The sequence below is a fragment of the Pithys albifrons genome, chromosome 4, assembly GCF_047495875.1.
Source record: "Pithys albifrons albifrons isolate INPA30051 chromosome 4, PitAlb_v1, whole genome shotgun sequence".
In the NCBI taxonomy this organism is placed as follows: domain Eukaryota; kingdom Metazoa; phylum Chordata; class Aves; order Passeriformes; family Thamnophilidae; genus Pithys; species Pithys albifrons.
In genome coordinates this window covers 77,151,908-77,164,921 of record NC_092461.1, presented here as the reverse complement: position 1 = coordinate 77,164,921, position 13,014 = coordinate 77,151,908, and the positions used below count along the sequence as shown (strand labels likewise).

At 35.7% G+C, this 13,014-nt stretch overlaps 1 protein-coding gene across 3 annotated transcripts in view; it reads left to right on the top strand.

Annotated features, from left to right (window-relative positions):
* The window catches only part of RBBP8 (RB binding protein 8, endonuclease), a 42,595-nt gene extending 30,998 nt beyond the window's left edge, over nt 1–11,597 (top strand). For all 3 annotated transcript variants that reach the window (XM_071554680.1, XM_071554682.1, XM_071554681.1), the window contains exons 13-19: nt 1,442–1,542; nt 2,334–2,448; nt 2,994–3,146; nt 3,854–3,923; nt 4,870–4,966; nt 9,042–9,183; nt 10,997–11,597. In XM_071554680.1, coding sequence (XP_071410781.1) covers nt 1,442–1,542; nt 2,334–2,448; nt 2,994–3,146; nt 3,854–3,923; nt 4,870–4,966; nt 9,042–9,183; nt 10,997–11,094 — 776 coding nt within the window. In that variant the 3' untranslated portion in view covers nt 11,095–11,597. The remainder of the gene's footprint in view (nt 1–1,441; nt 1,543–2,333; nt 2,449–2,993; nt 3,147–3,853; nt 3,924–4,869; nt 4,967–9,041; nt 9,184–10,996) is intronic.
* Nucleotides 11,598–13,014: the final 1,417 nt, after the last annotated feature.

Below are 13,014 nucleotides of genomic sequence, written 5' to 3'. Positions count from 1 at the left end.
TAAGATAACCCCCACATTTACAATCTGTATCTTCCTGGCATTCTTTTGTCACTGTGTAATAAATATATTGGTGATATTCAGGTGTGCACTCAACAGGCTAGGAGTCTTGTTCTTGTTTAATTAGCATTGTTACTGTTTAGCAGTGTAATAATAAATAACATCTCAGGAAGTTTGAGTTTAAACTCTTTTCAAATTTTTGAAAACTGTAGTTAAAGATAAGCCATTTTGTTAATATTTTCCATTATTCCTAATGCTCTGTTAAAGAAATTTTTACCATTAGTGATAATGAACACAGGCTGCCATATAGCCTTCCTAGAATTTGTATCTTCTTTCCTATGAGGCCAATTGTATAAGGTTTAAGAAGGCCACTTGCCAGGTTCTGCACTTGAGTCACAACAACTCCCAACATTGCTACAGACTGAGGAAAGAATGTCTGGAATGCTGCCTGGTGGAAAAGGACTTGGGAGTGCTGGTTGACAGCAGTTGAACATGAGGTATTAGTGTGCCCAGGTGACCAAGAAGGCCAATGGCATCCTGGTCTGTGTCACAAATTGCGTGGCCAGCAGGACCAGCGCAGTCATTGGCCCCCTGTACTCAGCACTAGTGTGGCCACACCTCAAATCCTGTGTCCAGTTTTGGGCTACTCACTAAAAGAAAGATACTGAGGTGCTGGATCATGTTCTGAGAAGGGCAGTGGAGCTGGTGAAGGGGATGGAGCACAAATCTTATGAGGAGCGGCTGAGGGACCTGGAGTTGTTTAGTCTGGAGAAAAGGAGGCTTAGGGCAAACTTTATCACCCTCTACAACTACTAGGACGTTATAGACAGATGGAGGTTGGCCTCTTCTCCCAAGTAATAAGATAGGACAAGAGCAAATGGCCTCAGTTTCCACCAGGGGAGGTTTGAGTTGGGTATTAGGAGAAATTTCTTCCGTGAAGAGTTGTTGAGCATTGGAACAGGCAGCCCGGGAAATTGGTGGAATCACCATCCCTGGAAGTGTTCAAGAAACTTGTGGATGTGGTACTCAAGGACTTGATTTAGTGGTAGACTTAGTAGTGCTGGGTTAATGGTTGGACTTAATGATCTTAAAGGTCTTTTCCAACCTAAACAATTCCATGATTCTATGAATGTCTTCTATCCATTATCAGTAGTACCTGACAGAGGATTTACTTGCGGTATATTCTGTGTATTACATGCCTCATGCAAACCCAAAGAAGCAGTGTGATTCCTGAGTATGACAAAAAAGCATAAGCTTGTTTAAAGCTTATTTCTGACTCTTCAAGTAAAATATGATTTACACCAAATGAGCCTGTTTGAGAAAAATAATCCCTAAACCCAAAGATTAATTGATAAAAGGAAAGCTGACATAATTTACACACTATAGGATGCTGCTGACAGTTTGATTCTGATTGTCTGTTTTTTCTCATATTCTCTGCATTCAGATCTGAAAGATAATACCTCTTTAGAAAACCTCCAGTGGAGCATAGACCCAGGAGCTGACCTTTCGCAATACAAAATGGACATTACTGTAATTGATACAAAGGTAAACTTTTATAATGAAGTCTGCCTGTTCTGTGATGTTCAAAAAGCCTGAAAAACTAGTATTGTGAGCATTGTTCTGGGCAGACCAAATCCACATTCTAATGAAATTCTAAATTCAGCTCATTTAATATTTGTTTGCACTCCTGAAATGTTTGTTTAGTCATAGTACACTACATTTATCCTAAAACATTTCCACTTTCTAGTTTTATTTGATAAATTCAGCAGGCATACTCAGTATGAAACTCATGCTTTTGGGGGTGGTTTTGTGTTTAAGACAAAAAAATTGTTCTGAATCTCGTAATTTTTCCTGTGCAAATGGTCAGTGTGATATCTCCATGATACCTCTGTATGTTAAGTAATAGAAAATGTGCCAGTAAGGACTATTATCTTTCTCTGGGTTGGTTGTGGGTTGGTTATTAGGATCTCTCAGAATTTTCCTGAAGTCTATTTGTTTTGTCTCTGTCACTTAAAGACTATCTTAAAATCTTGTTAATTTGGCCAGTCTTTAATTTCTCTATATTTCATTGTTACTTTTTATCTTTGTGAAGCTTAACATGAGATATTTTAAGGCATTTCTTGTCCATCAAATAAATGCTTCACCCTTGAATTTCAAAATGTTATTCTTTATGTAGATTTTACATCTTTATCATGTAGACATTACTGCAGGGGAAAAAAATCAGAATGTCCAAAAAGAAGTCAGTAATTACTATGAAAGTGTTTCAGATACACAGAAGTGACCCTGACTATATCAGTTGCTTCTGAGGACAGTTGTGGTTTTTTGCTTTTTTTTAGGGTGATTCTCAGACCAGAGTTGGAGGGGAAGTGGTTGATTTGGATTATACATATGTTAGTGACAGTATGCTGTCAAAAATGAAAAATCAAGAGCAAAATCAGGAAAGCTGTCCAAGTAAGACTTTTTTTCCTTCCCCTTGGGTTTGCTTTTTTTGTGGTGTGGTGGAGATGCTGGGCGGGTTTTGTTTGCTTGTTTGTTTGGGGGGTGCTTTTTTTGTTTTGGGGGCTTTTTTGAGGAGGAGAGAGAAAATGGCATTTTTTTTCTCTCTGACTAGGTAGTAAAAGTTGTTTTGCTGTAAAAGTGATGTATTTTTATAGGCTACACAGATCAGTCTGTTTCCTAGTAAATTTTTTGAGGGTTTTGAGAGGTTTCTTTTAAACTTAGATTAAGAAAATCATAGGATTTGTGCCAGGAGAGCCAGTAGCTATGCCTTTACAGTGCTTAAAGAGTTAAATATTTCACCATGTGACAGTTTTATCTCAGGTGCAACAATCACTCTTGTAACAAGGAGCTTTGAAAGTTTCCTATGTAATCATACCAGACTTTCTATGGAAAGACTAAATACTACTTCTTTTTGGTACACTTTCAATCAAAATGCACTTTCTTGACTCAAATTGTTGAGACACTGACTTGGATGTTCATTATACATTTTATAATAGGAGGAGAAATAACAGAGATGTTTGATCAGACAACCCATGAAGAATATGAGTCCTGCCTACCCGAAGATAGTCCTTCTGCATGTGATGAAAAAGAAACTCTTCATGATGAAGAGCAAGATAAGGAAATAACAGTATCAAGCAAGAAACTAAAGAGTGGGATATGATTTTCTTTTGTCTTTACTAGACTAGTTAAACTGCAAAAGTTGATTTGAAATCGGGCTCTGTTCTCTAGAAACAAATATGCCAAATAAACCGGTAGATTTTTTTCATAAATTCATGTGAAAATAAATTAATTGTAAGGACATAACATAAACCCAGATTAAAATTACTTTGCTAGTTCATTTATATAGCCAGCGCACAAATGTGGGATGTGTACTGGAAGTTGGCACAGCAGCAGAACACCAAAGTGACTCTTAGAGGAAACAGTACCACATGCTGAGTCAGAAGGGACCCACAAGGATCATCATGTCCAGCTCTTAGCCCTGCACAGGATCATCCCAAGGAGTCATATTAGTTTTTGGTTACAGATTACTTACTTCCTTTTTTCTCCCTATTGTAGGTTCTATCAAAGATTTTACAGTATTTTATATTCTAAGCAATCTTCCCTTAGATATTCTGATTATTGTTTTTACTTGTTTTGCTGCTGTTTTCCTACTACTCCAGTAATACTTTCTGATCACTTGCTCAGTCAATTCTGTATTATTTTTAGCATCTACTTGAACCTGTTGTCTCAGACTGAATGTACATGGTGGGTTTTTTTATTGGTTTCAGTTGGTTAATAATTTTAAAGACAAACTTTCCTGTGCAGTTTGTTAACCTTACATGACATGTAACTTTTTGTTTTGCATGTATGTTTACAGAGCATGAAGATAAGCAAGATAAAGCCAAGCAAAAAGCTTTTGTGGAACCATATTTCAAAAGTGATGAAAGGTAATTTAACTTGTTCTGTGCAGATATTTTAAGGCTCTTTATATCCTCCGTGCAGGTAACTTGTTCCTCCTTAAAATAAATGTTTGTAACATACTAGCAGTTGAAGATGCACAGGTAAAAGGGCTACTAAATTAGATAAAATCCTTAGATAAAAGCTGGGGTAGAGGAAGAAAATTAACCATGTTGAGATGCCAATCATATTTACTGAAGAGAAGGGATTGCCTTGTCTGCTTTTTATAACTTATGGAATGTAGTGTTTTGTAGTCCATGTGGTTTCTTACAGGCTTGTGGTCATGTATGAGTTTAAGAGCCAAAAACCTGTGGGTTTCTTGTGCTAATGAAAACCTTTCTCTGGTATTTTTGCCCCTTGTTCTTTGCAATAAATGAATAATGTTCAACAATTTTACCTCTTAGTGCCTCCTCTATTGCCTGTCTGTGTAATCATCACTGGAAGTCTGTATCTTGATAATGATACCAGGCCCTTTCAGTTAGCTTGCTTTTTTATCTCCGTGTACGTATTCTTTATAAAGGAAAACTTGTTTAATGTTCTGTGAGCAGGTAAGTTGAAAAGAATCTTTTCTGATCTTGAACCATAACATACGTTCCTCTTGCGAAAATCGGTGCAAGCACAACTCAGAAAAAAAAAATTCTACTGAAGATTTGTATTTGAGTAACTTCTACCTAGTAATTACTTTTACACTGTGAAAAGCCATAATAATAAGATGCACATCTCTGGTTATGTAAAAGCTCATACTACACTTAAAAACTTTTATTTATAGAAATAGTCATATTCATCTTTGAAATACAGCATGATTTGGGTTTTGTAGGCATTTGCTGATGTTTTTCTTTTCCTTGACTCTCCATCATTGTTTTCTAAAACACGGAAATTTCCAGTCATGTAGAAGAAATAGAAGTACTATGATGTGGAAACATTTCTCTTTTCCAGAAAGAATACTGGGTTAGATTTTCCTCACATTGAGGTTATTCGAAAAAAGGACGAAAGAAGAAAATTACTTGGCCATACTTGTAAGGAATGTGAAATAGTAAGTAGTGCTTTAAAATTTGGTCAGTCTTCTATCCTCCTAACACTAATAGTATTTAAGTGCTAAAGTACTGTTGAAATCTTGAATCTGGTTGCAATCGTTATCATTACCTACGCTAGCCAAAGAAGTAACTGTTTACCAAAGCTGTTTTGCCAAGTTTGCAGTTGGTTGGTTTGTTTTTAGCTGTAGTAGCTATATATAACTTAGAAAGTCTTGGGGTTTTTTTGTGTATGTGTGTGATAGAAGCTTCTTACATCATGGTTCCAGTAAGGTCTGTAAGGCAAAGAACTATTACAAGTTGTTTAAATTGCAGCTCAAAAGCTCCAATGAAATTTACAGGTACTGGATTACAGCAAGTTCTATGTCCTGTTGTACCTGTTTATAGATAGCTATATCTCAGTTTGGTATGTTTATTTCATTGTTTTCTGGGATAGGTTTTTCTGATAATTGCACCAGCATAGGTGACAATGTGTATATATGTGCAAATGCATGCAAAAATTTTTACATTAACTGGTTAAAAATTATTAAATTTTAGGTTTCACATTGCATGTTTTTTCCTCCCTTTCAATTTAGTAAACTGCTTTCAGATACTTCATGTAGAGATAAAATATTGAAATAATTACCTGTGTAGTGAGGACAAGTTTCATTTGGCCATTAATAGACTTGCAGGTTATACTTAATCATTAGTGATGGTCTAATATATAATGACTCACTAGAATTGTGGATTAATGACTGAATAATGATGGATTTTCTGGAATCTTTTTACTTAATTTCCACACCTATATGGAACTAACATTTCTAATTTCCTGTTTCTATAACCTACAGATCTTCTTCTGTCTGCAAATCCAGCTCTTGTTACTTTCTGTCAAGTTAGAGTGGTAACTATGGTGTCTGGAAACAATCACAGCTCCAGTTTTGTAATAGTAGGTTTCTACATTAAATCTCAGGAAAGTGTGGGTTTATGGTTGGGTTTGGTTTTTTGAGGTTGTTTTTTTTTAAGTCTACAGCGTTCAAGATTAATGTCTTGGAATGCAGAGAATGCTTGTCTCTGTCATTGCACAATAATAAAACTAGCTTTGAATTACATGCCTATGGAAGAAGGGAGTATTGGATAACACATAAATGATGCTTTAAAGAAGTCTTGGCTTACTGATTAGCCATATGGGTTTGAAAAGTTGCCAAAGTCTAAGGAAACATTTAGGGAGCGTGTAGAAATCAGTGAATTGTTTCTGGCCATGTGCTGCAAGTGATGTGAGTGTGGTGAGTTACCTGTTACTCTGAGAAGACCTGACAGGTTTAATTTCTGTACATGCTATAGCAGATTGATATTAAATTCCTTTTTAAGTGCTTATCTTAAAACTGTGGAAGCATCGCACTTGCTTTACAGTGTAGAACTTTTGATAAGAGGTTGTTTTATTTTGTTATGATTTTGTGATGCTATCAGAGGAAGATTGCAGGCAGGAGTTACTGGTGGCTTGTAAAAGTAACACTTGTTAATGTGGGTATAAAGTCTAGCTACACGTTAGATGAGCTGGAGAATCAGTCAGATGTTTTTATATATGTTTAGTTTACAGAAATTTTTCTGTAAGTAACTTTATGTTAAATTAATGGGAGGAACATTTTAAGGGTTTGTTCCCTTTCTGAGTCTTGAAATTGTAGAGGTCTGTAAACAATTATTTTACAGTGAAGACACTGCAGGATGAGATATTGTGCATGTGCACACATGGGAAAGCGTAGCTTGAATGTTTTGTGTGGACTGAAAATGCTGTGGACAGTGAGATCGATCTATAAAACAACTGAGAATTCTTTTTGCTGTTTAGCTGACATACATAACTCTTTCATTCTCTGTCGACCTTAATATATTTCTGAACAAGCCAAAGAAAAAAGTTACTTTCTAATTTCTGTTTAAAACATACTTGTCTTGATTTTTGCTTGGTCTGCTTTTTTTCTGTTCCTCCTGAACTGTACTGTATTTTTCATCATTGGATCTATAAATATTTCTTACCAATCATAAATTTTTTAATTAAAATAAAGACAGCACACTACAAACTTTCAGTAGGTCAATTTCTAAAATTTCAGGCTATTTATTGGATAAAAATAAGGATCATCGCTAATGATCCCTAAATAAGACTCACTATTGTATGGCTTTTACAGGTATTGTAGAATTCTTACAATTAGTTTTATTGATTTAACACCATGTTCCTAACTTTCGTCAGTGAAAGTTGATGTGTACTCGATGATAATTGCCTGTTCCTCCTCTTTCACTAGTCTCTACATCTTTAACTGAGTGACACAGATGTTTTTCCATCTGGGTCTCTGAAGTCCAGCCGCAAAAGTGGCCCTGATTTATGTGACCCAATCCCTGAGCTGCTGATGATACCCACTCAAGTTCTGGTCTTGGCATAGGCTTTTTCCAGTTTAAGGGAACATTATATAAAGACAGTGGCAAACATTTTCAAATCTCCAAATATCAGTGCCTGATCCTGGACGTACAGACAATATGTTTTGAAGAACTTTTTACCAGGTGCTCATATCCATTTCTGAATAGTCTCTATGGAACTGGAAGCTTTTTCTGTGTCAGCAGGACTTAATATAGACAGACCAGTAATGGGAAGTTTTGATTACAAGCTGCTAACAACCTAAATCTATGTTCTTGACTGAGAGACCCACATGTTACTCTAGCAGAGATTCCTGTACTAATAAGAGTTTTCAGAGCAGAATTTGTTCCGGTATCCCACTTTGTAAAATGGCACAAAATCTGAATTAAATTGGGAAGAAGAGAAAATATGCTTGTTTTAGGCAGAATTGCAGTTCCCATGGAGTACAGGATCACAGAATTAAACAAGTCTACTTTTCTAGGTCATGCAGTTTTGACATTGGCATGTCCAGAGCTGTGATTACTCTTTTCTATTAATCATCAATATTTATATCTCATGATTTTTTGGAAGAGGATTTTTCTGCCATCTAGTAGGAAAAAAGGAATTTATAAGTGTACTTTAAAATTCCAGGTAGGTTTTCTGAAATCCTACCAGTAGCTGGGAAAAGGAAGTAATCTCTGATGGCAAGACATATCTTGTTCCTTTCCTGATTTCCCAGTCTAGATGACTTTGCAGTTGATTAAATGAGCTTTAAACTTCAGTTTGCCTTTTTGAATTGTAACACAGTTATTTCAGTAAAATTATTTTAACACTTTTACGAGGGCCAGGTTTCTTGTGAGGCTGTGACTGTTGGCTTGCCACTTGAATCAAATAGTGAATTCACTTTGAAAGTATTTTGGCACTCTCTGATATCTAAGTGCCAGATTTATATTTCTAGAAGACACAACTAGAATTACAAATTAAAACAGTAGAAAACTGCGTGGAATTAAAACCCTAACTTTCTGTGGTGCTACTCATGGAAACACCCAACAGAAAGGTTGGAAGAGTGTATATACTTTTCTTGTTGCAGCCCCCTGTACAGCTGACAGGAAGGAAAGAGTAACCAATTTAGTATAGAGAATACCCAGTTGGCAGATACTTTCTGGAGTCCCAGCATCAGGCAGCTAGTTAAACTAGCTCTTTATTTACTCCTAATTGGAGGGTAATAAAGAAGGAAGACTTTCTACTTAAGTTTGCTGTTGCTACTGTAAATTTAGACACGGGAAATAATTCTATAAGCGTGGATTTTGTAGTGTGTTTCTTCACTCTTTTTACTTTATTTATAAATACAAGCTGAAACTTCATAAATTTTAAATTTTCCATCTATTTCAATACCTTTGCTACCTAGATTTTTAAAATCAGTCAATAAAATTGAGGTAAGTACTTATATACATGTCTAACCTCATACCTGTGGTATGTTAAAAGATAGAAAGCTAACAGATTTGCCACCATAGTTATACTTAGTCTGTAAGTTCAGGAAGCTTTTAGGATAGTTGCAGAGTGTTTGTCACTTGGATAACAGATCTCTGCTCTTGGCTATCCTCACCATTATTTTCAGATAACTCTGTTAATAAGCAGTGATTGATAATGTCATTGTGTAAATCAGTTGCTCTATATGTCTGAATTTGTTAACTTTGTTTTTTCCCCCCAACATTCAGTATTATGCAGACATTCCAGAAGAAGAGAGAGGAAAGAAACTAGCTTCCTGTTCAAGACATAGATTTCGCTACATTCCTACAAGTACTCCTGAAAATTTCTGGGAGGTTGGATTTCCTTCCACCCAAACCTGTGTGGAAAGAGGTTTGTGCAAAAAAAAAGTCTTAGAAAGCACTTTTTAAAGCTGTTTGGTTTTTTTTGTCCTGAAATGGTTCCCTGAAATTTTCTGTAGTTCATATAACAGCCTTTCTCACAGAGTTCTGTTGAAGTTTGTTTACTTCTCAGCAGCCATTACTTTGAATAAATATTGTCTGGGTTTAGCAGTTCCTGTACTACAAAGAAAGGAAACTTTCTTAGAGCCTAAATAGAGAGGGCAGAAATAATTGGGATTTTCCTAGAACTTAATGAAAACCCTGCATGTCTTTGAACCAAATCATAACAGATATGTTGCAGGTAGGATGTGATTAAATAGTTTCTGATACATATACCCTCCTTGTTAGTGACAATGAGAAGCTGTGCTGTTTGGGGTTTTTTTGGTTTGGTGTTTTGTCTCCTCTTTACACAGAAGTTTGTTCTTTCCTAAATAATTTTTTTAAATCCTGGAGCTTTGTATCAAAATGAGTTTTTATTAATTGTGTTAAAACATAGTGAGTTTGTAGTACTCTATGTACATTTCTTCAGAAGTGTTGAGACTCAGAGCTGAGGAGCTCTATATGAAGTGAGTTACTTACATCTTTACTTATGCATCAATTATTAGCTGTGAAGTATTGACCTTTGCTTTTATCTGTTCTTGTAACAGTTTCAGGTCAGGCATAGGAAAATGTAGCCAGAAATTTGTCTGTGTTCTTGTGTGCTAGTGTGCAGTGTCATCCTTTACCTTTCAGAACAGGGAGCCTTGATTTTTAGGGACTTGCCTAACTTATTACCCATTTGGAATCCACTTACAGCCTCTTTAAAAACTGTTGCCTGTCTTTGTTCTGCTAGAGTAAGAGCTATTCAGTTGTTAAAGGTCTTGAACAGCATATCAGAGGGAGACCTTAGATCACCCTCTCTTAAAAAAATAAAATTATGTAACAGTGCAGCAAGAACAACAAAACACCAGAGAGAGTTCTCACAATGAGCAATTGCAGCAGTCACTCCAAAGTAGTGGGGGTACAGCAGATTTATTTTCTACTTCTTATTGGTATATTGAACCCACTCTAGTTTGTGTTGGGGTTTTTTAAAATAGCTGAGTTACATGGACAGCATTTTGCAGCTACGAAGTAGGAATCTACCACCCTCGTTTGGTCGGTGTTGCAGCTGATAAACAGCAGGGGTTTGACAAAAGCCAGGTGTTGTCACTGACTTGCAGAAAATGTCTGCTCACTGTCAGTGTTAGCTAAGATGAGCATGTTATAGAACTTTTCTATACACTTTCCTTATCAGAAAGCTTTCAAGGCATGTTTGATCCATAGGTTCATGTTTGGCTCTTCCCAGCTGGACAAGTCTTTAGTAAGTAAGGGTGCCCTTAAAACAGAGGGGTGTACCCACAAAGCACATGTACCTACAGTTTCCTCTGAGTGATTAGGATTTACATTTTTGAAAGTGATTTTTATTAGTCAACTGAATTTAGCAGTACTTGCATACTTTGTTACTCTTATATAAAATCTTCTGTAGAAAAGGAGAAGTGCAGTTTTGTTTTGTCACAGTTGAAAAATTCATAGTTTTCATCCTCTTTTTCAGTGTTGACTGTCTGTAGTGCATTACTATGCGGTCATCTACTAGAAAGCAGATTAGTGTTTTAATGAATGATATTGCACCCTGGGATCTCATAACTTTTTGTGAAGTGAGAACCAATTGCCACAAAAGGAAAAAAAAATCACAAGTAAATTTTTGTGGGTAAACAAAAATTTAAGCTAAAGTTACACCTGGTTTTATATTGTATTTCTTACCTCAGGTTTATTCTGATTCTTTTAAGGTTATATTAAAGAGGATCTTGCTCCCTGTCAGCGTCCAAAAAGACGGCAGCCTTATGCTGTGATGTTTTCTCCAAAAGCCAAAGAGCAGAAGACATAAAGGATGGGGAAGTAAGGCCTGTCAACTTGAAGTGTATCTTTCCTGTCCGTAGATATTTATAGTTAATATAAACCTGAAATAAAGAACTGTGTTTTCCACAATGATAGATAAATTGTTTAATTGAATATGTAAATTTTATAAAATTCATTTGAAAGTCTGATTTACAAGGAAACAAAACTATTTAATGTATGTTTGTTTCATGTTGTGTTAATACATTTTGTATTAATTTTTGCACCTGTCAGACAATGAGTCTCCCACCTTTTTTTATCTTTGAAGTCAACAGAAAAAATACCAGCAAATCCTGTCTAAACTTGGTATCAGGGAGCACCTGCTTTGAAGTCACTGAAATCAGTTGTTCTTGTGAGGGTAAATGTCTGTCAATGGGAACAGAAATGTGGGTTTTCTAGGGTGCTTTTATTTTGCACTGGATTTTCTTATATAGCCTTTCTCTTAGGACAGTAATGGTTATATCTACTTGTAATAAAGTTGTATTAAATTTGAAATGTATCTTCTGTTAATAGTTTGAAGGTATGAAAACCATGAAATCTTAAGTGTCTTTCTTAAATTTTGGTGTTAATTGTATAGCACCATGTTTTTCCAAGTGTTACAATTAGAATATCCAATATTCCTTTCTTAATTTAGATCTGTTTGCATATCTGTGTCTCACTTGTTGCTAGACATAAGCATTGTTATTTCTAAATTTGGGTGACAGCTCTGCCCAGAGTTCTAGGGTACAACAATGGGCATCAGCTAGCTTACAAAGGATTCTCCAGAGGTATTTTAAATGAATTTTTTGTATTAGGGGATATAGTTCCATACTTGTGTTTGGAAAGTAAGAGGCAGGGTAATACCTACATAGGTAGGCAGGCCAAACATCCCTAGAAGATACTTAGGAATAAAGAAGCTACAGTCAGAGTTAAGTTCAACCAGTGAGAATTCTTGTATTTTAAACAAGAGATCATGAAGCAAGTAATTATTTAAATGCCTTAAGTCAAAATAAGATAATAGAAAGTACAGATACCTCCAAGGATTTATATATATAACTGTATCTGTAATTTTTATCCTTGTATTTTACATATATGTGTGTGTGTGTGTGTGTGTGTGTGTGTGTGTGTGTGTGTGTGTGTGTGTGTGTGTGTGTGTATAAAAAAGTACATATTTAAAAGCTTGGTGAATGGGACCATTTAATTCCAGGTGTAGTTATAGAAACGTTTGCAGGTTCTGCTGGTGGAAAGGTCAGGGCACAGGTCTAAGAAGAAAACTAAAAAAAATTACCAACTTACCTGTGACACTGAGTCACAAAATTCCTCTTAGGTTGAAATTGCAGACCTTGCAGAAAAATAGAAGAAGGTGTAACAGTAGGCACTGTCCCCATCCTGCCTGCTTAGTTGACATATTTGCTTTAGCATGGCAAAGGGGTATATTCTAAGGAATACCAAAGGGATAAAACCAAATAACAGTTAAAATCTTTAGTCATTTCCATATATAATAATACATGCTGAAAATACGTGTTTACACACTGTAAAAGTTCATTTATTGTAGCAGGCAGTCAAAGAACCCATGCCAAGGAAAGCCTAGTTTCTTGAAAATTAAAAAAACCTTGAAGAAAATTAGCAGGTGCTGCCAGAAAGTGACATTCTTGCAGGTATCGTGAAAATTGTTTTAAGACAACTGTTATGTGCTCTGAATAAATATTTATCTATTAAAGAAGAAGTTTTTAACAAGAAAAGTACAGTTGGTGACACTTAACTAGGGAGAATGCAAAGCAAAATTTATGTCCACAATAGGAAAAGTGGAGGCACACTGTAAAACATGCTGTGAGTAGACTGAGAGCATATCTGAAGGAATTAATTATAAATCCTATTTAAGAACCATCAGAACAAGCTTCACAGTAGGTTTTTAAAGTAAAAGATCAATCAA